The sequence below is a fragment of the Oryctolagus cuniculus genome, chromosome 9 (assembly GCF_964237555.1).
Source record: "Oryctolagus cuniculus chromosome 9, mOryCun1.1, whole genome shotgun sequence".
Lineage (NCBI taxonomy): Eukaryota > Metazoa > Chordata > Mammalia > Lagomorpha > Leporidae > Oryctolagus > Oryctolagus cuniculus.
This window is the reverse complement of record NC_091440.1, coordinates 103,232,014-103,257,133: the sequence shown is the minus strand read 5'-3', so window position 1 is coordinate 103,257,133 and position 25,120 is coordinate 103,232,014. Positions and strand designations below refer to the sequence as shown.

The following is a 25,120-nucleotide window of genomic DNA, read 5'->3' as shown; positions in this document are numbered from 1 at the left end:
CTGAAGGACTTCTTTCCCTGCTGCTTCCAGGTCTCCCGTGTCCTGACCACCTCTGCACCCATGGACCAGAGAGGTGACCAGACTTGCACAGCTCGCAAGCACAGCTGTCTTGTCAGTGGCAGGGGCCTTATCCCTGGTCGTAGCTGGGTCCCCTGGGGTCCTCAAAATGTAGAACTGTTCCTCCGAGACCCCCATGCGGAGCCCCCATACAGAGTGCACCTCTGCTTAGTCCTTTGGATGGGATGGGGGTGGGGCAGGAGCTTCCCTCCGTAGGGGGATGGGATGAGCTGAGGGAAAATCTTTGATTGGCGCCAAGCCCAGAACAGAAGGCTCCCTGAGGAGCACCGCTAGGCATTGTCTCCAAAACCAAGACAAGAGGAAGAGGGTTCAGGGCTAACCCCAGTGGAGACCAGCCTGAGGACCCCGGCCTTGGGGGCTGCAGCCTAGCTTTCAGGTCATACACGCTGGGATCCAGCAGCCTGAGCCTTCCAGCCCCCAGGGGTGGGAAGGGATCACTTCCTGCCATAGGGGAGCAAGGTCAGATCCTGCCTTCCGCAGTGGCAAGACCCTCTCAGTGTGCACGTGGGGCTGAGCCACACCCAGGTTTTTAGCCCGGGCTGCTCCCAGCTGGGCGCAAGCACTCCCCCGCTCTGAGAGTGGTGCTCATGGGAACTCGGAGAACCCAGAGTCTGAATGAGGGCATCTGGGCTGGGTCCAGCGTGGGAAAGACTCCTCCTTCTTCCCCATGGATTAGGCCAGGAGACCTCATCATGTCTCACTGATAAGAAATCCTGGCCCCCGTGTGTCACTGAACCCAAAGCTCTCAGACTCTCCTCCTCCTCTTCCTCTTCCTCTTCCTCTTTCATTTATTTTTGAGAGAGAGAGAGTGCTCCCACCCACTGGTTTACTCCCCAGATGCACACAACAACTAGAACTGGACCAGGTTCCCAGTCCGGTCTTCATGTGGGCAGCAGGGACCCAACTCCTTAAGCCATCACCAACTGCCTCCTGGGGTCTGCATTAGCAGGAAGCTGGAATCAGGAGCAGAGCTGGGACTCTAACCAGACACTTTGATATGGGATGCAAGCATCTTTTTTTTTTTTAATATTGATTTATTTGAAAGGCAGTTGGGGGTGGGGTGGCAGGGAGAGAGAGAGAGAGAGCTCTATCTTCCATCCATCCACTGGTTTACTCCCCAAATGGCCCCAATGACCAGGGCTTGACCATGCTGAAGCCTGGACCCTGGAACTCCCATCTGAGTCTCCCACATGGGTGGCAGGGGCCCAAGCACTTGGGTCATCTTTGGCTGCTTTCCCAGGCATTAGCAGGGAGCTGGATCAGTAATGGAGCCGCCGGGACTCCAGCCCTTGCCCATGCGTGGTGCCGGTGTTGTAGGAGGTGGCATAAACTGCCATACCATAACGCCGGCCGGGGATGCAGGCATCTTAACTGCTCGGCCAAATAGCTGCCCCTCAGGTGCATTTTCACCGTAAAATTCCCACCCCTTCAAGCCTGACATTGTGCACTGTTCTCTTCGGCCTACAGCTGCCAGGCACTTGGCCTTGTGTGGTTCTAAGTGATGCTGGACATTGCCTTCTGTAACACAGGGACCAAGAGGTCTGGGAAGGGGCTGAGTGTGCAGAGGGCCATGGGGCCATGCTCTTGACTTTCACGCTGCTCGGGTTATGTTGTTCTCCTAAGGCCCATTGGCACCACCTCCGTTGAAGGCAGTCTCCTTCATTAGTTAGCTGCAGGCCAAGAGGAAGACAGGGCCCCATCCTGCCACTCCAGGTGGGAAAACACTCAGCCAGCAATTGTAGGCCACTCTATGGAAATGCCCCTGTGATGGGGACAAATCAGCCTGCACCACTGGAGGTGCAGGCAAGGCTGTGGCCACCCAGGAGTTGGGGGTGGGGGGCTCTACTTCCTCTCTCCACCCAGCACATCTCACCCACTGCCACTCGGTGAGGAACAGGAGAGGAGGAAAGAGGGCCTGTGCACACCACGGATGTTGCCAGCTCCTGGGGCAGAGAATCAAGGTCCCTGGAGAGCTGGGCTCTGCATAAGAGCCCCTCTGTTTGCGGGTGGAGGGGGGTCAGCAAATCTTGGAAACCAGGCGCTGGCCCGGAGCCCGCCCACTCATTCGTGCAGCCGGTCACTTCGCTGGAGGCCTGTGAGTCACTCCCCCGGCAAGCCCTGGTACGGGCGACAATGGGAGCTGGCGCTGGGGTGGGGCTTGGCAGGAGGCCGCCTCCTTGGCCTGTTCAGCGGTGCAGGCTGGGATTCAGCCTTGTGAGAGGGGCAGTGAGGGGAGGCCCTGGTGTGTCGTTTGCTAAGCAGTGCGGTCTCCAAGGCCAGGTGTCTGTGCCAGTGGTTCCATAGTGGAGTACCCACATTGCTACCTGGCCCTGTTCTCAACTCCAGCTGCCTGCTAACGCAGATGGGAGGCGGTGGTGACAGCTCGAGTGATTGGGCTCCCACCACTCCCAGGGAGGCCTGAATCCTGGTTGCAGCCCAAGCCAGGGGCCGCTGCAGGCCTTTGAGGAATGATGGAAACTCGCTCACCTTCTCTGTCTCTGCCTCTTAAATAAATAACTAGTTTAAAAAAAAAAAAAAAACAATGGGAGCACTACCAGCACCCTAGATATGCCCCTTGCCACTACCTCCTCTTCCCCGAGTGCTTGTCCCTCCGTCTACCCAGAAGTCACCACTGAGTTTGTGGTCATCATTTTCTCTGGTTTCCGTTATCATTTGCATGCACATATTTGCATACGTATGTATATGTGCAGCCCTGCACAGAACACTGATTTTGGACTGTGTTCTCCTGGCTCTTGCTTCTTTGTGTAACTTTGAGAGATGCTCTCATAATGTTGCATGTGGCTGTAGTTACTCATTGTCACTGCTGTATTTTTTTTTTTTTATCTAAAGCTTTTCCTTGTTTTCATTTATTTATTTACTTGAAAGGTAGAGTTACAGAGAGGCAGGGATATATAGAGAAAAGTCTTCCATCCACTGGTTCCCTCTCCAAATGGCAATAACAGCCGGGACTGGGCCAGACCGAAGCCAGGAGTGAAGAGCTTCTTCTGGTCTCCCACATGGGTGCAAAGGCCCAAGCACATGGGCTGTTTTCCACTGCTTTCCCAGGTGCATTAGCAGGGAGCTGGATGGGAAGTGGAGCAGCCAGGGATCGAACCAGTACCCATGTGGGATGCTGTCATTGCAGACAGCGGCTCAACCAACCCGCTACTCCACAGCTCGACACCTGTGTAGTATTCTATTACCCGTCAGATAGTCACTCTGTTGCTATATTGCTAATAGGTGCTTGTTTCTTGCCAGCGCACAGACACTTAGAGAAACTGGGTTGATCACACACATACATACACTCCACACCGACTCCTGCTGCTGCCAGGTCCTTGTGAGGAACAGAGACTGAGAAATCCCCAAATCCTTGGCAAGCCTGAAGCCTCCCCTCCTGCATCCAGGTAGCTGGTGCTCAGAACTAACGCCTGTGTCCCGTGTATCTTGCAGCTTGCCGGCATTGCCGTCCTCGCCATTGGGCTATGGCTCCGATTCGACTCTCAGACCAAGAGCATCTTCGAGCAAGATAAGAATAACAACTCTAGCTTCTACACAGGTGAGACAGAGGGCGGGGGCACTTGGTGCTTCCTCGACTTTGGAGTTTCCGTGCCGACCCTGGCACGTGGGCTTGGGAAAGACTTCTGCTCTGGCCGCATTTGCCAGTCGTGTCTCTTTCAAGCTGTGTAGGTTTTTTGTTTAGCCGTGCCCCATGCATTTGCATTTGACTGATGTGGTTTCTTTTCATGCCGGCTGCTCTGGCATTCTGGGTGGCGTCTGATGTGGAGCTGGCTCGCTCTGCTTGTCCCTGATGCTGTCACTCGCTCCTAATTACACGTCTTCTCGGGCATCATCATTTCCGTCCTTCAGAAACCTTTGTCCCTGGGATCTGCAGTGCCAGCAGGAGGGCGAGGGCTCTTAAGCCTCCTGGAAAGCCTGGCTGGGAGTAGTAGAGGGCCGGCGTCATGGCTCCACAGGTGAAACACCGCCGCCATGCCGACATCCTGTATCGCAGCACCAGTTTGAGTCCCAGCTGCTCCACTTCCAATGTAGGAGACCTGGGTGGAGTTCAAGGTTTTGCTTAGCTCAGACCTGGCTGTTGCAGCCATTTGGGGAGTGAACCAGCAGATGGGAGCTCTCTGTGTCACTCTGCCTTTCAAATAAATAAAATAAATCTTTTTTAAAAAGTAGGAGAAGAAAAAGTAATAGGAGAGACTCCAGGGGCTCCCTGGAGGGTAAATGCATGATGCTTGGTTCTACTTGTTTTCTTTTTTTTTTTTTAAAGATTTATTTATTTATTTGAAAGTCAGAGTTACAGAGAGAGAGAGAGAGAGAGAGAGAGAGAGAGAGGTCTCCACCTGCTGATTCACTTCCCAATGGGCCTCAACTGCCAGAGCTGTGCTTATCTGAAGTCAGGAGCCTGGAGCTTTTTCCAGGTTTCCCACACAGGTACAGGGACCCAGGGACTTGGGTCATCTTCCACTGCCCTCCCAGGCCATAGCAGAGAGCTGGATCAGAAGTGGAGTAGCCGGAACTCGAACCGGCGTCCATATGGGATGCCGGCACTGCAGGTGACAGCTTTACCTGCTACACCACAGTGCCGACCCCTCTGTTTGTTTTCAAAACTACTTTTGCTTTAGAGGAAAGGGTGCCATCTTAAACATGTGAAAGTTTCTCTAAAAGGAATGGGAGGGGCCAGCACTGTGGCGTTGCAGTTAAAACCACTGCCTGCAGTGCCAGCATCCCATATGGGCGCCAGTTCGAGTCCAGGCTGCTCCTCTTCCGATTTATTTATTTGAAAGAGTTATACAGAGAGAGGAGAAGCAGAGAGAGAGGTCTTCCATCCAATTGTTCATTCCCCAGTTGGCTGCAACGGCTGGAGCTGCGCCGATCTGAAGCCAGGAGCTTCTTCTGGGTCTCCCAGGTGGATGCAGGGGCCCAAGGACTTGGGCCATCTTCTTATTGCTTTTCCAGGCCATAGCAGAGAGCTGGATCAGAAGAGGAGCAGCCGGGACTCAAACCGGCGCCCATATGGGATGCCGGCGCTCCAGGCCAGGCCATTAACCCGCTGTGCCACAGCGCTGGCCCCATAAATAAATCTTAAAAAAAGAAAAAAAAAAAGGAAATGGGAGATGAAGGCCCACAAATGTAACTTCCCAGCAGAGACCGACCCTGTGGCTCCATAGCACGCGTGGATTAGGGGCAGGAAACATTTCATTTGCGAGAAGCAAGAGGAACCCCCTATTTTTAGGCTGGCACTGTCATGCCATCAGGCTCAAAGTGTACGTCTGGTCACTTCCTTCCGCCTACCCAAGTTCTTTTTATAAAAGACGGAAAAAGTGGTCTGACCAGGGTTATCTCCCAGGGCTGGTGCTGCTGCCGCTGGCAGCCACGCCCCCTCCCCTTCCTGGCTGCACCAGGTCAGCAGGGACAAATCAGCCCATGAGGCTGCACCGCACCTGAGCCCCATGCAGAGTTTTCCTGCTTTTTGTTGTTGTCAGCGAGGCCGTGTCTTCCCTATTGTCAGAGAGAAAGTCAGGGAGAGAAGAGCATAATGTGTTAAAAAAAAAAAAAAGAAGAAGAAGAAGAAGAAGAAGAAGAAGAGAAAAGAAAAGAGAAGAGAAGAGAAGAGAAGAGAAGAGAAGAGAAGAGAAGAGAAGAGAAGAGAAGAGAAGAGAAGAGAAGAGAAGAGAAGAGAAGAGAAGAGAAGAGAAGAGAAAGAAACAAGAAAACAACCCCTTGAGCTTTTAAGGTGCAGGTTTCCATAGCGCCCTGGTTTGTTTTAGCAACAGAGCATTCTTGTGCGCCTGCAGTAGGCCTGGAATGCCACCCTGTAGCAGCAGCCAGGGCACTGTACACAGAGGGAGACCCTCCGAGCTCCGCACCTCGAGACGCGAGGGAGCCAGGGGCTCTCCGAGACGGAGTGGACCTGCCCGTGGGAATGGGCGATTTCAGGCCCAGTGTTCTCTCTCTCTCTTTAAATTTTATTTTATTTTTTCCTGAATCACAGAGAAACGGAGTTCTTCCATCCATTGGTTCATTCTCCAAATGCTTGAAATAGCCAGGGCTGGGCCAGGCTGTGCCACCATGTGGGTGGCAGGGGCCCAAAGTCCTTTAACTGTCACCTGCTGCCTCCCAGGGTGTGCATCAGCAGGAAGCCAGAGTCAAAGCAGAGCTAGGACTCAGGCCCAGGCACTCAGATAGGTATGTAGGTGGCCCACGCCGTGTCTTCACCACTGCTGTGAATGCTCACCCGAGTTTTCTAAGTCAGAGCCCCGCAGCCTCCCCACGTGTCTCCCAGAAAAGACATTGCATCTGTCACTGTTCTGGTCACTCCTCATAGTCGAGTTTTTTCTCTCTGGTTACCCAGAATGCCTTGCTGCATTTGCATCTTTAGATGCAGGAGCGAAGGCTGTCACCAAGATGGGGCTGGGGGGAGGCAGCAGCACTTGCGAGTCTTCCTGTGATGGAATTTAATCCTCGTGGCTCTGCGAGGAGCCTCCACGGGTGAAGAAAGCAAGACCTAGAGCTGCTAAGAAGCTCGTCCAGCTCACCCCTGGACAAGCAGGGCTGGGATTTGAACGGCAGGCCCGTGGAAGCTGCGTCTGCCTTCTGTGCCGTGTTTGGTGGGGCGTCTCCCCGGGGAGGAGTGGCCAGGACCTGCACTGACTGACAGTTCCCCATTGTGGGGCAGGGTGGGGTTCTCTTGGCTTTTGGACTTCGCCCAGATTGCACTCAGGGAAGAGCAGTCCCAGCCAGCGGGGGGGGGGGGGTCAGCCGTGCAAGGTGGCAGCAGAGTGATGAGGACGTACTTGCAGGGGCCTGGACCCTCAAAAGATCAGATCCTGTGGGCATTGCAGCCCCCCTTCCCCAAGTGGGCAGTACTTCTACCTGAAGCCACCAGGAGGTTGACCTGGAGGCATAATTGCAGAGACTCAGCAATGCCGGGGGGGGGGGGGGGGGGGGCTAGTGGCCGCCGCCCCCCTCTAGTGCAGACCCTTTGCAGCTCGACCCCTGCTGGGCAGGAGCTCATGTGTGCAGAAGGCCTGGGGAATGGGGGTGATGCAAGTGACCCTGGGACAGCAGCAAGCTGAGCAGCCACGTGGGTCCGTTCCGCCTGGGAAACCGAATAATGGTCGGCCGTGGGCAAAGGGCCAGCAAGGCCTCTCCCTGTGTTCCTTTTCCCCACAGGGAGGTGAGCTCAGCCTTTTGTGTTGACCCCTAGCCCTCCTCCCAGCACGTGAGCTTGGAGTGCCAGCCACACCCTGTTCCTGACATCATGGGGTGACCGTCCCTTGCACTTGGGCCCTGTCTGCAGAGCAAGCCATGGGCCACCTTGACCACACAGCTGGCTCTGGGGGAACCCTGAACAAACCAGGGCTGTCATGCAGTGAGGGTCACAACTTGCAAAGCAGATACCATGAGCAACCGGGCAGAGAAGCAAGCGAAACTTCCTGTCATCTTCATAGTCGACAGCGAGTCCAGACCAGCTGACAGCCTTATATGGGCCTTCTCACCAGTCTGGGTCCTGGGAGCCTCAGCGGTCAGCATGAGACATGTAGACATGTTGGGAGCTCCTTTTTCTTGGTCCTAGGCCAGCGGCCCTTCTTAACTCCTTGATGGCCTTCCAGAATCAGGCACAGAGTGGGCCTCATCCAGCCAGCGTGAACGTCCCCCGGCCCTGCTCACGCCCGGTGCACCAGCCGTCAGTCAGCCGGTCCCGCGGTTCCGGCTTGCCCGGGGCAGTCCGTTTTCATTGCTCCGTGCCTCGATTTCGCCATCCTGAAACCCCGGGCAGCTGACACAGCGACACCTCCCCAAGGCCGAGGGCTGCTGTGTTTGGCAATCGGAATGGCACCGTGGTGCTTATTCGTGAGGACAGCCATCCATGAAAGAGAGAGAGAGGAACCAAGAGAGGGCCATTGCGGGCAGAGTTGGGGTTCCTTTGGACCCCCGAGTGAGTTACCTGCAGGTGTCATTCTGCACCCGGACAGGTGTACAGGATGGACTTGGGCCGGTGACAGGAGGCTGCTGAGTCCTGTGGGGCTCAGAGCGCTATGTTTCCTGTGTCAGGGACACCCCCAGCGTATGCTGCTGTCAGTGGTTTTTGTTTTTGTTTTTTTTGTTTGTTTGTTTTTTACTAGCCCTATAATGTCAGCCTGCAAAAGGCAGAGTAAACAGTCCTTAAGCGAATTAATACGGAAATGGTAGAGAAGGCTCTGTGACGAATCACTTTTTCCATGAGTCAGACAGAACACCAACGTCCCCTGCTTTTATACAGGGCAGCGCTCTGTCATGTGTCATCGCCAGCCCTTGCTAACAAGCTGGGGTGTAGGCCGGGAGTGGCCTTGCCCGAGGGGAGCACCCGAGGCCCACAGTGGTTCCCTGACCTCCTGGCAGGCCAGCCTGAGGCAGGGGTGGTCTTCTGTCTTCCCCCAACTGGAGGCGCTGGTGCACTGCCCGGGCGAGCCTCAACTTGGAAACCTCCCTCTGCGGGTCGCCGGGTTTGTGCACGGGATTAGGATTCACAGACAACATGTCTGTCCGTGCACTCCCACTCGACTGTTTCCCATGCTTGTTAATCTGATGATCTGACACCCCGCCTGTTTCTGCACCCTGGCTGTGGAGCTCCAACCAGTGGCCTCCTCCTTCCATGTCTGGCCCCGCTGAGATGGGAGAAACCTGGGCCGTCCAGTGGCCTGCACCCCCTTGCAAGAGCCATCCCTTCTCCCCGGTGCCCTGTACTTGGGCCGCACCGCCTCTCAGGGTCCAGCCCACAGTCCCACGGTGTCTGACGGCTGAGGAGGATGGGACTTGAGGACAAGCAGCGTTTGTCCCTCTGCCCAGTCTGGGCCGGGCATGCCCAGCAACAATGCCCACATTCATGCGGCATGGAGTCGGCCAGGCCCACGTGACGTGCTGTCACGGCAGATGTGGGGGAGAGGGAGAGGCACAAGCGCTCCCTGTGTGCATTTTGCCCTGCGCTGCCCAGGAGCCGCAGCTGCAGGCGGGCTGCACGCTCTGCCGCCTGCACGGCCTCGGCCCCGTGCGGGAGGGCACATGGGGGACGGTGAAGTCACTGCCACCTGCCCAGAGTGCTCATCACTGGGTCCTGGGGCAAGTGTCTGCTCTGGCTCTGGCTCTCTCCCGCTCTGGGTCTCATTTTCAGCTCCTGATCGGGAAAGTCTCTCTGATGCCAGGTAGAGGGCAGGAAGGAGAGCGGTGATTGTCGTTGTCACCCGGAGTTTGTGTGACGGAGATGCACAGCAGCTGGCGTTTGCTGTGCACGCGTGCATTGCACCACTCGGGCTTCACAGGCGTTGGTCCCGTCCCTGTGTGGTGGACAGGAAACAGGTGCACAGAGAGGTGATGTGGCCTGCCCAGCGTCACAGAGCTGGCCTTGAGACCCAGGCGTTCTGGGCTTCCGAGCCTGTGCTCTTGCCATGCAGGCCTCAACGATGAGACACTGAGACTTCTCTGCCGGCGTCCCCTTGGGGCCTTTGGGGTGGGGACCCATGCAAAAGCGTAGTCCCCACAGACCCTGCAGGCCGGCCGTGACGTCTCAAGAGTGTAACCACAAGATGGGCCCCTGTAACCACAGGATGGGCCCCTCTGGCCTTCCCGTGGCATGCTGTAGAATGCGAGTGGCCAGGCTGTTCCGCATCCTGGAATCTGCCTGGCTTGGGGCTAGGCGGAAGTCATAGAACCCACTACCTTTACCCTCCCTTTGCCTATCAGCTGCTCAAATTGGAGACATAAATGGTGTCACTCCCCTCCCCTTGGTACAGCTATGGGCTTCTTTTGAGATTTCCCTAGCAACCAAACTTTGTACTGGTAAGGAAATTGAGGCCCCAGAGAGAGAGAGTGTCTTACCCAAGGCCACACAGCAGGTAGGAGCAGTGCCAGGACCAGAACAGAGGCCTTCGACCCTCAGATCCATGTCCTTTGCCAGCGTGTGCATGGAGGGTGGGCGTCTCAGTGTGCATAGCCCCTTCCTTCTGGTACCTCGCTCTGAGAGCCTTCTCCCCAGAGGCCAGGGGGAGGCTCAAAGAGGCAGGCAGTGCCAGCTTGCAGGGTCTCTTGGCCTGCTTGAGTGGAGTCATCTGGCTGGGAGCGCTGGACTGGACTGGTTTGTGGCTTGAGCAGGGTTCCCATGGGTATTCTTTGTCCTCACAGAACTTTCCAGAAAGACTGAGGCTTCTGTAGGAACATGGGCTTGATGAAGCAGGGTCCTGGAAGACAGACCAGTGGGAAGGAGACAGAGGCTGGGGTGGAGGGGAAGGGGTGGGGCGGTGGGGCGGCACAGGGGAAAGGAAGTGCAGGAGGGGTCTGGGCCTCCAAACCCGGGTCTCCCTGGTCACGTGCTTCTCCTCCTCCGTCTTCCCCAGGAGTCTACATTCTGATCGGAGCCGGGGCCCTCATGATGCTGGTGGGTTTCCTGGGCTGCTGTGGGGCCGTGCAGGAGTCCCAGTGCATGCTGGGATTGGTGAGTGCCCCCTCTGTGTTCCCCACAGCCTCTGACACACACACTCCCTGTCCCCTGCGCAGCCCCCTGGAGCAGCCGGGATGGGGTGCGGTGTAGAGGGGACCTGGCGGGCCTGGGCTGTCCTCAGCCTCCCCTGCGCTCCAGCCCCCTGGCCCAGGGCCCTGCCCCTTCCTTCCTAGACCTGTCGCTTCCCTGCCTGCAGGCAGCTCAGTGCCAGGACTTCATGCTCTCCTTTCTCGAAGAGCACGTTTGCTTTTTTTCCCTGAATCCACAGGTACTTCCTCCTTCTCTCCTGCTCCTCACGTGGTCTGGGGCCATCCCCCCGCCCCCAGCGAGGGTGTCGACTTCCTCAGCGGGCCCAGTCTTGGGCTCTGCTCACTGCCTCTTGCCCAGTCCCCTGCACGCACCCACGTGGGCGCCTTCTGCTGCTCAGCTCTCACTCCTCACCCCAGCCTAACCCCGCCTGTCCAGCCAGCATCTTCCTGCCCCTTCCTTCTAGACTGTCCCTTGGTCCCCCAAGAGCTCTCGTCCCTCCTTGTCCTGATGCCCCTTGATGTCCTGCATGGGCGGCTGGGGCTATAGCTCACCCCGGTGCCTTCTTGCCTTCCAGTTCTTCAGCTTCCTCCTGGTGATATTTGCCATCGAAATCACTGCGGCCATCTGGGGCTATTCTCACAAAGACGAGGTAGGTTTTTCCTGGAAGGAGCCTTGGGTCCTGCCGTGGTCTGCATTTGTGAGTTGGGGGATGGGGGTGAGAGGGTTAAAGGAGGTTGTGGCTGGTCAGAACTGGAGCTGTGCCAGCCACAAAGCTGGAACATAGTAGGCACAGATGTTCTGCACTCTGGGGTGTGTCTATCTGTTTGTCTCACACCTTAATAGCCCTTTGCCCAACTCCTAGAAAGGTAGCCAAGGAGTCGTGGCTTTCAGTGGGCTCCCTACCCTTGCTTCTCCCTCGCCCCTCAAGGTTGTGTGTTCCTCCAGGTGCTGATGCCCCAGCTTTGGTTCCCACTTCCGGGAGCTTTGTCATCTAGCGCAGGAAAAGGCACACACTTGACAAGTGTCCTTGAAGTGACTCAAGTGTCCAGAAATACCAAAGGATTGAAAGGGGCAGGGAGGGGAGACAGGACTGGCTCCGTGCTTGAATATGAGCTAGGATTTCAGGAGACGGCTGTGGAAGCCCGTGGAGGGGTTGGAGCATGGCTGAGCATGGACTTCCTTGGGGAGCATTGGAGGCCAAAGAAGAAAGGCTGCAACCGCAGCAGTAGGAAGGGATGATTCCAGAAGATGTTGGGAAGATGCGGCATGTTGGTCTGTCACTGAGGCATGGCTGAGGGTCACGGGGACAGACGCGCATTAGATTGGGATGCACTGGGTATGAGAGGACAGTAATGTTTCCCCGGGTGATGTCATCGTCCTTGCTTCTTGCAGACTTTGAAGGTTTCCCAGGCAGGGTCTCCAAGGCCCCCTGTAACATATGTGGTTCAGGGACTGAAATTCTCCTGCCATGTGCATCCAGGAACACCCATGCAGAAAGATGTGAAAATCACACCTAACTGGTGAGGCAAAAGAAGAGGGAATTCAATTCTCTTATCTTGAGAGATTCAGTTTAGTCACCAGGCAGAAAGGCAGAGAGCCTAGTGGGGCTGATGGGACCCACCCAGGGTGCAAGAGAAAAGGGCTGGGACACGTCCCCAAAATATAAGAGAGGAGGTGGCAGGTGCCCCAGAGGCCCCAAGAGAGGCACCTGCTCGGTGGCATGGTCCGTGCATGGAGTTCACTGGCTCAGAACTTACTGAGCGTGAACACTGTGGGACAGGATGAGGATGTCTCGCCGCCCTTGTCTGCCCATCCCAGGTGATCAAGGAAGTCCAGGAGTTCTACAAGGACACCTACAACAAGCTGAAAAACAAAGATGAGCCACAGCGGGAGACGCTGAAAGCCATCCACTACGCGGTACGTCTCGTCCGCACAAAGGGCCCCCAGCACCTGCTGGCCACACTGCCCAGTGGACCTGCACACGGGGTCCCTGGGGCAGCGGATGGGCACGTGTGTTTAACCTCTGTCTCCTCCCCATCCCTGCACTCTCTCTGCAGCTGGATTGCTGCGGCATGGCTGGCGGTGTGGAGCAGTTTATCTCGGACATCTGCCCCAAGAAGGACATCTTGGAGAGCATCCAGGTTAAGGTAGACTGGAGAGCAGCCCCCAGCACCCCTGCCCTGGGCAGACCCCTCAAGGGGAGGAGTGAGATTGGCCATCTCGTTCTGGGAGGTTGGGTACCAGCCCCTCGTAAATGTCCCTTGCACCTGTGTGAGCGACCCAGGGTGACCTGCTCATTTCTGCCTTGCCCTGGGCCCACCTGGCTCCTCCATGGCAGTGAAACACGAGGCAGACCAGGAGACGACAAGCCAGAATGGCCCACTGATACCCCAGGCTCGAGCTTGGAAGACCAGGCATAGCTCTGAGCCCTCCACTCCTGCTTTTTATTTGTTAATGTTTTTAAATTTGTATTCATTTGAAACACACACACAGAGCTCCTGCTCTCTGCTGGTTCACTCGCAAATGCCCACGATGGCCAGGGATGAAGCCAGAAATTCAGTCCAGGTCTCCCATGTGGGTGGCAAGGACCCAGTTACTTGAGCCATCCCTGTTGCCTCCCCGGGTCTGCATTTGCAAGATGCTGGAGTCAGGAGCCAGAGCCAAGTGTCAAACCCAGGCACTCCCCCGAGAGATGCAGGCATCTTGACCACTTGGCCAAATGCCTGCCCCAGCTGCTCTTTAGACTCCATAAATACTCCTGATTGTGAGTTAATGCACGTATTCCGGAAGACTGAAAATGTACCCTGCAAGCGTATTAGAAATAGACCCCCGAGTGAGGCCCACCCCTCTCTGCACCGGGATGGCTTGCCCAGGTTTCAGGAGCCCACCTCCCACATCCTGTCAGTCCCCCTTCCCGCCCAACCAGCCAAAGATCTGTCCCTGAAAGTCCCGGAGTAAGACAGGTGCTGTGGGCAGGAGGCGGTGCCCTTGGAGTGGGGACAGTCTGTGATCTGGGTCTCCTTTCCTCCCTAAGTCCTGTCCTGAGGCCATCAAAGAGGTCTTCGACAACAAATTCCACGTCATCGGCGCTGTGGGCATTGGCATTGCCGTGGTGATGGTGAGTGGCGGGCCTGGGGCGGGGCTGCTGGTCCCTCTTGGTCTTGGTCCTGGTCCTGTTCATTAAGCACATGCTCTGGCCTGGCATTGTTTTCGGAGCTGTACGTTTGTCAATGCATTTAACTCTTGCCATGCCTGCTGAGTAGGGACCACTAGTGTCTCTACTGTATGGCTAGGAACTGGAGAGAGAGGACGGAAAGGTCATTCAGAGCCTCCCAGCCTCCCAGCTCAGCAGTGACGCATTCCAGGTTTGAACTCTCCAGAATATCCACTCTCTTCTCCATTAGGGCTCTAGGGCTCTTTTTTTTTTATTTCTTTAGAGAAAAAACACTCCCATCCACTGGTTCATTCCCGAGTGCCTACAAAGACCAGCACTTGACCAGGCCAAAGCCAGGAAGCAGGAACTTAATCCAGCTCTCCCACTCAGATGGCAGGGATGGATCTACTTAAACACTGTCAGGAATCTGAAATCAGGGGTGTAGCCAAGACCAATGTGGGACACGAGCACGGGCATCTTACCTGTGGAACCAGGCCTGCGTTCTCAGCCCCTAGGAAGCCTCCAGGGCCAACCAGTTCCTTGGGGTCCCCTGGTCCCTCCCTGTGAGGGATAACAAGAGCCCAGTGGGGGACCCACGTGTCCCCAGGGTGGCCTGGCTAACTGACGCCCGGGGGCCCTTTCCCTTGGTCTTCCTCTGGGCCACTCAGAAGAGAGCGAGGCTTCCTTTCCTCTTTTCCCCCCTTGAATGCACCCCTCATCTGCATCTAGGCCAGGCTTGAAGCAGCTCTCAGTGAAGAACCTAACAGTCCTTTTAAAATAGAATATTAAACACAGACACACACACACAAAGAAGCCAAAGTACTAGCCTGTGTGGCCTATTACAGTACCTGGAATCTGAGCATTAAATTTAGCTCTGGGTTTGTTTATCCTGCTGTGAGCCTTCTCCAGGGAAGGTGCTTATGGGTTACTGACTGGCTGTAGACTCTTGGACTCCCACACAGTTGGCAGTCCTCACGTTGTCCCGCCTGCCTCTCGCCTGCATCAGTGCCTTGGGCTCAGGGGCTCACAGCCACTGCCTGTCTGCCCTGTCTTCCAGATATTCGGCATGATCTTCAGTATGATCCTGTGTTGTGCCATCCGCAGGAGCCGGGAGATGGTCTAGAGTCAGCGTGTACCCCTGAGCAGGAAGGTGTACCCCTCAACGTTGGGTTGGGTTTGGTTTTTGTTCGTGGGTTTTTGGTCTCCGCCACTAACTTTAGTATCCATTCTGCATTTCTAAACAAAATGAGTTATCCCATGTTTGTCTTCTTAATGCTTTATTCAACATTGATATTTGTGGTAGAGGGATTTGGGGATTTGTTTGCTTCAGTTCATATTTTTGGGGGTTGTTTGTTTTTGCTTGTTGTATTAAGCAGAAATCCTGCAATGAAAGGTACTATATTTGCTAGACTCTAGACAAAAGATACTGTATATAAAGAGAATTTTTTTTGTCTTTAAATAGATAAAAAAAGTTTATCACATTTAATCAAGTTGTAACTTATATTGAAGACAATTTGATACATAATAAAAGATTACGACAATATCCTGGACTGGTTTCTGGTTTTTGCTGGCTTTGGCTTCCTTTGTATAGCTGTTTAGTATTTAAATGTCTTTCAACTGCTATTGACTCTGACATTTTAGGAAAAGAGGGCTGGAAGGCTGTTCTCCCTATTTCACTAATGAAGAAGGACAGATTTTGATCTGGAGTCACATGGTTGTTGGGAGAAGAGTCAGTGCTAGAACCAAGTCCCTAGTCCCCATCATTCTGCTGGATCTTGTATCTCTTTCTTAAAAAAAAAAAAAAATCATTTTATTTATTTGGAAGCGCACCAGAGAGGGAGAGACAGAGAGATCTTCTATTCTCTGTTTTACTCCTCTAATGACTGCAATGTACAGGGCTGGGCAGAAACCAGGAGCCTAGAACTCCATCCAGGTCTCCCATATAGGTGGCAGGGACTCAAGGCCTTGGGCCATCTTCTGCTTTCCCAGGCACATCAGCAGAGAGCTGGGTCTGAAGTGGACAGCCAGGATTTGAACCAGCACTCATGGGAAGCCCGCATCCGTTTAACCTGCAGCACCATAGCGCTGGCTCCCCTAGTTGTTGCATCCTGAGAACAAGAGGTGCATGCGAGTCTCACGATGCCTGGGGGTTTCATCCCTACTGTATGCCCAGCACCTGGGCCCAAGTGTTTGGTGGACAGCAGATGCTCAGTATTTTTCCATCCATCCATATGTGTTCATTGAATGAATACACAAATGTGTGCCCATCAGGGTTTATTTAGAGAAGCAGAATTACTAAGAGATACTTGTATGAAGCTGTTTGCTCCAGGGATTCCACTTTAGACAGTCGCTGGAGGCGGTGAAACAGTGTCTATAAGGTTGTTACCTCTGTGGAGCCAGGCAGGGCAAGTGGGTGTGAAGTGGAGGCGTGCAGGAGCCAGCTGGAACCCCAGCACAAGCAGGCAGCCCTGAAAACAAATCCATGGCTGATGTCGTGTTCTGGTGTTGAGGGCATGGATCCGACGGAGACCAGTGCCCTCTGCAGCGATGCTGGATGCCCCCTGGCCTGGGAGTTGGAGAAGCTGCCGTGGGTCAGCAGAGAAGCAACTATTTGTGTGAGCTGCAGAAAGCCTGCTGCTTCATCTCCCTCCTCCACACCTCAAATGTGGGTCTTTATGCCCCACCCTAGCGGAGGGACTTCTGGGAAGCAAGGTTCAGCTTCACCGGTCTGCAGATCACAAAGCCACCAAGGTGCAGGAGACACAGTGCCTGCCCACACCGTCCACAATCGGCGGGCAGGGCAGAGGGCTAAGCCAGCAGTTAGAGTGCGCTGAGATAAACACAATGAGGCAGAAGTACACAGGCACAGGAAATATTTTTAATTCCCTCTCCTTGATTCAATTTGGGTTCTTAACACTGAAAAAGAAAAAGAATCAAAATGTCCTTGAATCCCAATGCATTTAAAAATCAGAACACTCGTGTTCATAGCACCATTATTCACAATAGTCAAAAAGTGGACACAGCCCAGGTGCCCGTCAGCAGCTAAATACAATGGAATATTGTTCTGTATTCCATGACATGCAATGCCAACGGATGCTGCGTACATGAACAAGACGCTGCGGAGGGAAGTGAGCCAGACAAAAGAACAAGTAGTTTCTAATTCGGGTCATGTGATATGAGAAGAGGTAACTAGGACAGGCAGAAAGCAGATTAGAGACACCCAGAGACCTGAGTGGTGCGGATATACTTAATGCAGCTGCCTGTGCATTTAAGGATAACTTATGAAGGACCTCTGTGCGTGTGATCCCAGTGGAAAGAAGTGGTCATCGAAGGAGGAGGTACTTTTCTCTGAAGGGAGGAAAGAGCTTCCGCTTTGCATATGACTTTGTATAGATACTGACGGAGTTTGTAGATTCAAAAGGCTTCCATAGCCTTGGCAGCTCATGTCAAGAGCTTTGGGTGAACACTGACATCATACATAAGAGTGTTAATTGTTTAATTAACAATGGGAGTCACTGTGCACTAACTCCCCATGCAAGACTTCTGTCCTCAATGAGGTGTATCATGACAGTTGATAGTAAAACATGTTCTCAAAGATTTACTTCATTTTAGTGTATTAAGTGGAGGATATCCTTATGTCTCATAAGTTTTAGATAAGTCTAAGTGCCCAACTCCCTTACCTGTTTGCTTAGGTACTTCTTCGATTAATGATAAAACTGGTTCTCAAAGAGAAAAAAAAATTATCGCAAAAATTAAAAGAAAAATAAGAAAGGAAGCAGGGTGGAGGGAGGGAGAGAGACAGGATGGGGTGGGAAGTGCCATTATGTACTTAAAACTGTATGTATGAGATACATGAAATTTGTCCCATTCGTATAAATAAAAATGTAAATTAAAGGGTGACTTGCAGGCTAAGCATGTTCTGCCGTCCGCAAAGGCTGGATCAGCTCGTCCTCTGTGGCCCTGGTCCTTACTCATGAGAGCAGGGGAGGCTCCTTCCCCTCTCGGAGCTCGGGAGACTGCAGGTCAGCCCTGGGTTTGTGTGGGAGTGCAGTGGCGGTGTCACCCCCGGCTGGTTCTCACGGCCCTGCTGGTGACCCCAGCTCTTCCCAGGGAAAGCGGGGCGGTGCACACATGCGCCACTCTCTGCTGAATGATGGAGTTGGTTGCTACTAAAAGCCAAAATCCCAGAGTGCCCAGCGTTTTTCTGTCCTGCTTGTGGATATTGGACAGAAGAGCCAGCTTAGGCAAAAGCAAGCGATGGGTAAGAACCCAGGTGGTGTTTGTGGCACTCAGGAATGGAAACATGGCCGAGCCTTCGGAAGATTCTAGAACCATGGACTAGGAACTCCCACAGCCCCATTTCAGTGTGCTCGCTGTTACCCTCCTCAGAGAACAACTTTCCTAGCCAGTCTGTCTGCGTGGGTTGGAGAAGGGCTGGCCCCCAACTCTCACACTCACAGCTAGAGAGATGGCCAGCATGAGCCCACGTGAAGTCAGGAGAGAAAGCCTGGCCCGTTTCAGTCACGTACATACAGGGGTCCACTCAGATGGCTGGGGTGGGGGAGGAGCCACCCTCTGTGCCCTGTAGACTGCACACACCACCATAGAAGAGCCTGTTGAGAGCTGACCCATGCTCCTGCCACGGGACCACACCCAGCTCCCCCGCCCCTTGGTGGACAGGTACAGCCAGGTGCAGCTCCGTGGGTAACCAGAAAACTGCGAGGGCCTGCAGCTCTCGGCCCTGAAGGGCCAGGTCCCAGAAGAGGCAGCGCTGGCAAGCTGGGTCCAGAAAGAAGCTCCTTGCAGCTGGCTGGGTGTGACTGCCTCTGGGCTCAGATGTGGCGAGCAGCCCTGGGCCACCAAAGTGAATACAAAGGACCAGACACTAAGAGGTTGTTGCTTCACCCAGTGCCCCACAGGGACTGCAGGTGCTTTCAAACGCAACAACACACTGGACTCCCCTTGCAAAAGGTTCAGCCCTCCAGTCATGGCTTTAGATGGAGTTGGGGGGCTCAGGCGTGGAACCAAGACTCCACGTGTCTCCCAGGGCTCATCCCACAAGCTCTCTCCCCTAGGCTGCCCCTTGGGTGAATTGTGTGTCCCTGCCCAGCTTCTCAAGCTCGAGGTGGAGAAGTACCCCTATCAGCTCTAGGAGCTTATAGAAACAGGTCTCAGGCAAGCGTTTGGTGCAGTGTTAAAGACACTGCTGGGACACGCCTGTATCCCACATCCGATGCCTGGGTTTGAGTCTTGGCTTCTGCTTCTGGTCCCGTGTCCTGCTAACGTGCACCTAAGAGGCAGCAGGTGATAGCTTGAGTACTTGCATCTGTCACCCACGGGGAAGACCCAGAATGAGTTCCTTGCTCCTGGCTGTGGCTTGGCCCAATCCTGGCTGTTTCGGACATTTGGGGAGTGAACTCTCTCTCTCTCTCTCTCTGTCTCCCTGCCTTTCAAATAAAAATGCAAATAAGTACAATCTTCTAAAGTACATGTCCCAGGCAAACGCTCAGGAAAGGAGCTCTCTGCCTCTCTGTTGTTTGGTTAAGGGCCAGGGGCTGAGTCAGGAAGGGCCTCAGTAAAGGCTAAATTTTAAGAACAGGACATTTCTATGGGCAGCCCAGAAATATTTCAAAATCGTGCTTCATCACTGAAATAGTGGCACTTCTTTTTGATTCGGTACCCTTGTTGGTCCCTTTAAGACACAAAGAAGGCCAGCGCCGCGGCTCACTAGGCTAATCCTCCGCCTTGCGGCGCCGGCACACCAGGTTCTAGTCCCGGTCGGGGTGCCGGATTCTGTCCCGGTTGCCCCTCTTCCAGGCCAGCTCTCTGCTGTGGCCCGGGAGTGCAGTGGAGGATGGCCCAAGTGCTTGGGCCCTGCACCCCATGGGAGACCAGGAGAAGCACCTGGCTCCTGCCATCGGATCAGCGCAGTGTGCTGGCCGCAGCGCGCCAGCCGCGGCAGCCATTGGAGGGTGAACCAACGGCAAAAGGAAGACCTTTCTCTCTGTCTCTCTCTCTCACTGCCCACTCTGCCTGTCAAAAAAATTAAAAAAAAAAAAAAAATAAAAAAGACACAAAGAAAGCTGCACCCAAATCCTTCAATAATGGGGTTCGCCAGGAGGCGACTCAGCGTCTCGGCAGCCACACACCCACTTCTGGGCGTCTGCACTTCCTCTGCTGGCTTCTGCACCCGGAAGGCATGCAGCAGCTCTATCTGCAGCGCCGCCCTAGCGTTTCTGCCGCTGTCCGCGTCTCCCAATGCAGCTCCCTTAGCAGAAAGGAGCCAAAATGGTAGTTTGGTGCCATTCAATCAGAGGCATCCCCACGGGCGTCCCTGGCTCAGTGGTTCGTGGCCAAGACAGCAGTGTCGATGTCCAGCGTGCTCTCTGGTCTGCTGTGCAGAAAGCACATCCGGGGGCGGGGGAGGGGGCACGTGCCGGGCTACAGCTGATTGGCTCGAGGACCTCAGGGGACCCAAGAGGAGCCCACAGCGTGGTTTCTACATTCCAGGGGCAGCAGAGGCGCAGTTTTCAGAGTCAACATGACTGACATTTTTATCGACACAGCACCTGTTGAGGGGAGCTCTTCTGGCTTGGTTCCCCAATTTGAGAGGGATAGAGCGAGAGAGAGAGCGAGCGAGCTCCTATCTGCTGGCTTACTCCCCGAATGCCTGCAGTGGAGGTAGGGGGCAGGTGAAGGGCCAAAGCCAGGAGCCAAGAATTCGATCCAGGTCTCCCCGACATGGGTGGTAGGAATCCAGTCCCTGAAGCCATCGCCACACTGCCTCCCAGAGTCTGGAGCCAGGAGCCAGAACTGGGACCCCCAACACAAGCACTGCAACATGGGACATGGGCATCCTAGCGACCACACAAAAACGTTCACTCCCCTTGGGGGCTGATCTTTGTGGATATTCTTAAGAAATGGGGTCCCATGCCAAAAGATGTCAGACTGCACATGTGGGACTCTGAGAAAGAGGGGTTACAGAAGGGCCTGTGAGCTGTGCGGAGGCAAATGGCAGAGTTGACTGCGGGTTCATGGATCCCAGGGACCAGCAGCACCTACGGACTTTATTCCAGTCAACCACCTTCTTGCCTCTGCCCTCAGCCAGGGATTTGAATCCACCCAGGGATGAGAGAGCCACCTGCAGCTCCCGCCCCACCCACCCGCTGCCCTCACACCGGCTCGGGCAGGCCTGAGTGTCTAATGTAATTGTCTTCCCTCAAGCCTTGGCCATGGGTCACCTGGAGAGCTAATTTGATTCTGTTCCTTTTAAATTGGATTTCCCCAAACCATCTGCTTCCCCTGTGGAAATGCAGACAGACCAAGTTGGCATCTCAGGGTGGAATCGCCCCACTCTGCAAGGCTCTCAGGGCCGGGGTGGAGTTCCTGAGCCGAAGCAAAACTCCCTGTGGCCCCTCGGGCTGTCCTAGCACACCTGCAAGGCACGGCCACTGGCACCCAGAAGCCCCAGCAGGGTCTGGGCCATCCAGTGACCCTCAGTACCAGCCTGGGATTTGGGGAGATGTGTAGATCAGACTTTCCTCTCCCAATGCATGGAGAGACTGAGGGAAAGACTGCCAAGCTCAGACAGCCTAGAGGTAGAACGAACAGAGACGCTGGAACTAGATCTACGTCCAACTCATGACTGACACTTACCTAGCACGGTCTCAGGCCTCGGTGTCTCCCATGGAAGTTGGAGAGAGAATACAACGTACTTCACTGGGTAATTAAATTATGCTTGCAAAACTCACATATGCACATAGCATACTTGTCTATGAACAGTGTTTGTGTAGGTAGCAGGATGGCAACATGGATATTTCAACCCAGCCATCAAGATGCAGTGGATTTAACATCCCAGAGTGGGTTGCCAGGATCAGCTGAAGTCCAGTTACACAGCTCCTGAGCCTTCTGCTGTGGCACAGAGGGTTAAGCCATCTACAACACTGTAGAGCGCTGGTTCAAGTCCCAGTTGCTCCACTTCCGATCCAGTTCTCTGCTAATGCACCAGATAAAACAGCAGAAAATGGGTGAAAAGCTTGGATCCGTGTCATCCACATGGGAGACCCGGATGGAGCCCCAGTTATTGCAGCTATTTTGGGGAGTGAACCAGCAGATGGAATATCTCTCTCTCGCTCTCTCTCTCTGTCTCTCCCTCTGTTTCTGTCACTTTGCCCTTTAAATAAGTAAAAATAAATTCCTTTTAAAAATAGAGTTTTAATATTTATACTGCAACTCCATGAAAGAACCCAACATGCATGAAATGTACGGATTTGTTGCTGCACCGAAGCACAAAATCTGAATTTCCCGCCAAGGGTGGGCTGAGTGAATCCTCCGCTGGTGAGGGAGGCTGTGGGGCGCATTGCAAAGGCCTCACCAGGGAATGAGGCAAAGGAGTTCCAGTCCTGGCTCTGCCACTTACTGAGTGACCTTGGGCAAGTCACCTGACCTCTGAGCCCTGGGCTCTCCCGCATAAAATGGGGGTGGTTTCCACTTTGCAGACAGCAGCCTACTGCAGCATCCCGGGGCTCAGTGAACGGTCGCTGGCCTGTGATTGTGCTGCTGTGAGGAGGGGATTTCAAAAGGTCCACAGAAAATGGACTTAAAAATATTTATTTTGGTGCAAAAATTTTGAAATTTATCCATATAGATCGTCAAAAAAGTTCCTGGATTACGCATATTATGGGGGAAAAAAAACTACGCATGGATTTCAAGATTTTTGGCATCAAAACAGATTTGTAACTCCATTTTCCCACAGACTCTCTGAAGTCCCCTTGGAGAGAGGGGAAGGTGGAAATGGGGCACCCAGCGCTGAGGCGGGGCCTGGTGGTTGGAGGTGGTTGTGAGGCCACTGAGGCGGCTTGGATGAACTGGTAAGAGGGGGTCAGGCAGCGCCTCAGATCTGGGGAAGAGCAGAAGAGGGCTAGGAGTAGAAGTTTTTTTTTTTTTTTCTTTTTGACAGGCAGAGTTAGTGAGAAAGAGAGAGAGACAGAGAGAAAGGTCTTCCTTCCGTTGGTTCACTCCCCAAATGGCCACTACGGCCGGTGCTGTGCTGATCCGAAGCCAGGAGCCAGGTGCCTCCTCCTGGTCTCCCATGTGGGTGCAGGGCCCAAGCACTTGGGACATCCTCCACTGCCTGCCCGGGCCACAGGAGAGAGCTGGATTGGAAGAGGAGCAACCGGGACAGAATCCGGCGCTCCGACCCGGACTAGAACCCAGGGTACTGACGCTGCAGGTGGAGATTAGCCTAGTGAGCCGGGGCACTGGCTGAAGTAGAAGTTTTGAAACAAAGACAAAGGACCCCTTCATTGCAGTCATCCGCAGACTTTCTGCAAGGTGGTTGTTTTTTTGTTTGTTTGTTTGTTTGTTTTTTGACAGGCAGAGTGGACAGTGAGAGAGAGAGACGGAGAGAAAGGTCTTCCTTTTTTGCCGTTGGTTCACCCTCCAGTGGCCGCTTCGGCCGGCGCACTGCACTGATCCAAAGGCAGGAGGCAGGTGCTTCTCCTGGTCTCCCATGGGATGCAGGGTCTGCAAGTTTTTGACCCTGCTAAACTATCTTTCTCTCCAGCACTATCCCTTAAAGTCCCAGCTGTTCCTCTTCCCATCCAGCTCTCTGCTATGGCCTGGGAAAGCAGTAGAAGATGGCCCAAGTCCTTGGGTCCCTGCACCCACATAGGAGACCCAGAAGAAGCTCCTGGCTTCTGGCTTCAGATCAGAGCAGCTCTGGCCATTGCGGCCAGTTGGAGAGTGAACCAGCGGATGGAAGACCTCTCTCTTTCTCTTTCTGCCTCTTGTTCTCTCTCTGTAACTCTGACTTTTCAAATAAATAAATCTTTTTTAAAAAGACTTGGTGATTTCAAAAACACAGTGAAATCCTTCCAGCCACCTGGCTGTCTCTTTTTCGACCTTCACACTCATTCCCCTGGTCAGAGCTTTCAAACTTGACCCAATCGCAGTGTTTAAATGCTGACGTCTTCAGATAGCGCTCCTGGCTCTCTCCTGTCCTGTTTTATTTCATTTTCATAGATGCTGCTTGCAACCCACTAACTTAATTTTATGATCCACTAGTGGCCTGTGTCTCTCAATTTTTCTTCAATTTATTTTTTAGATTTTTAATGGACACACAGTTCCTGGGGCATTTCAATGTAAGTAGACCCTGCCTAAGGATCAGGTCCGGGTAACCGGCGTAGCCATCACCTACATTCACCATTTCCTTGTCTTGGGAACAGCCAAAACCTTCTCCACTAGCTGTTTTGAAATACATGCCTCTCAATTTGAAAACCTCTGCTGTAGACTTTTTTATTATTTCATTCTGGTTTTAGAGATCAAAAAGTTGGGGAGGAGCCAACACAGGAGACAGCCCAAGTAACCAAAGAGGTAGAAGAACAAAGAGTTCTTTCATTAGTGCAGTCCAAGCATCACACGCTAATCTCTTCCTGTCATTCAGACTCCCTCCCTCCAGTCCTCCAACTACAACATTTTCCCACCCTGCCCGGAACTTCCACCCCATGGACCTTGCTGCCATCTCCCTGTCTCACACCTCCTGGTGCTGTCACGTCCTCTCTATCTGGTTTAGATTATGTCTTGTTAAATAAAAGTTACAGGGGACCCACTGTTTTGGACTAAGCTCCTGCACTGGATCCTAACAGACCAGACTGAACATTATAATGGATTCACTCACACTAACGTTCCAGTCACCAGACTAAAAGGAAGCAGCTTATCTGACCTTCAAGAGACATCAAACCAATGCAAAGAAATTAAGATCACAGCAGCTGGTTCCGGACACAGGCCACAGGTCACAGGACGGTCACAGCTACCACCATAACCAAGTTCCTTCTGCCTTAACAAAAAAAGGTGACTTGGAGTAAGCTGACGCTACCAGGCAATTACTAGCCTGTCATTCCATCTCCCTGTCCCTGCCCCACAGGAAAGGAATTTTGAGATGACTGATCTGCTTTTTGTCACTGTTTCTGCTTTCTCTCCAAGTCCTTCTCCATCTGTACAATCAACCTCCTTTAGCCAGACCTTGAGGACACTCATTCTGTGTTATGGAAGGAAGTGCTGCCCGATTCTGGACTCCAGCATGAAACCAGAAAGGATCATTAAGCAATTAAATTGTTGCAATATTGTCCTTTGGCAACGGCTCGCTGGTGAATGGTTACTGAGCCCCACTCTGTGCCAAGCACTGCTCGAGGTGCTGGGGGTGGAGCAGTGATCAGAACACAGGTCTGTGCAGGGCTTGTTATTGTGGGAAAGCAGACGATAGAACAAGCAACAGCACTGATACGGCTTCAGGGTGGGCATTTAGCACAGCAGTTGAGTGAATCAATGCTTAGGAGGCCTGCACCCCGTACCACAGAGCCTGGCGGGAG

General features: G+C 53.7%; 1 protein-coding gene and 1 long non-coding RNA gene across 3 annotated transcripts in view; both read left to right on the top strand.

Annotated features, from left to right (window-relative positions):
- The window catches only part of CD9 (CD9 molecule), a 35,573-nt gene extending 20,279 nt beyond the window's left edge, over positions 1-15,294 (top strand). For both annotated transcript variants that reach the window (XM_051850195.2, XM_070049341.1), the window contains exons 2-8: positions 3,529-3,634; positions 10,464-10,561; positions 11,172-11,246; positions 12,416-12,514; positions 12,655-12,744; positions 13,632-13,715; positions 14,809-15,294. In XM_051850195.2, coding sequence (XP_051706155.1) covers positions 3,529-3,634; positions 10,464-10,561; positions 11,172-11,246; positions 12,416-12,514; positions 12,655-12,744; positions 13,632-13,715; positions 14,809-14,874 — 618 coding nt within the window. In that variant the 3' untranslated portion in view covers positions 14,875-15,294. The remainder of the gene's footprint in view (positions 1-3,528; positions 3,635-10,463; positions 10,562-11,171; positions 11,247-12,415; positions 12,515-12,654; positions 12,745-13,631; positions 13,716-14,808) is intronic.
- Positions 15,295-23,365: 8,071 nt separating this feature from the next.
- On the top strand, positions 23,366-24,890 carry LOC138843860 (uncharacterized). The gene is made up of 2 exons (XR_011378983.1): positions 23,366-24,602; positions 24,768-24,890. It is a non-coding gene; the product is annotated as an uncharacterized lncRNA (long non-coding RNA).
- The last annotated feature ends 230 nt before the right edge of the window (positions 24,891-25,120 follow it).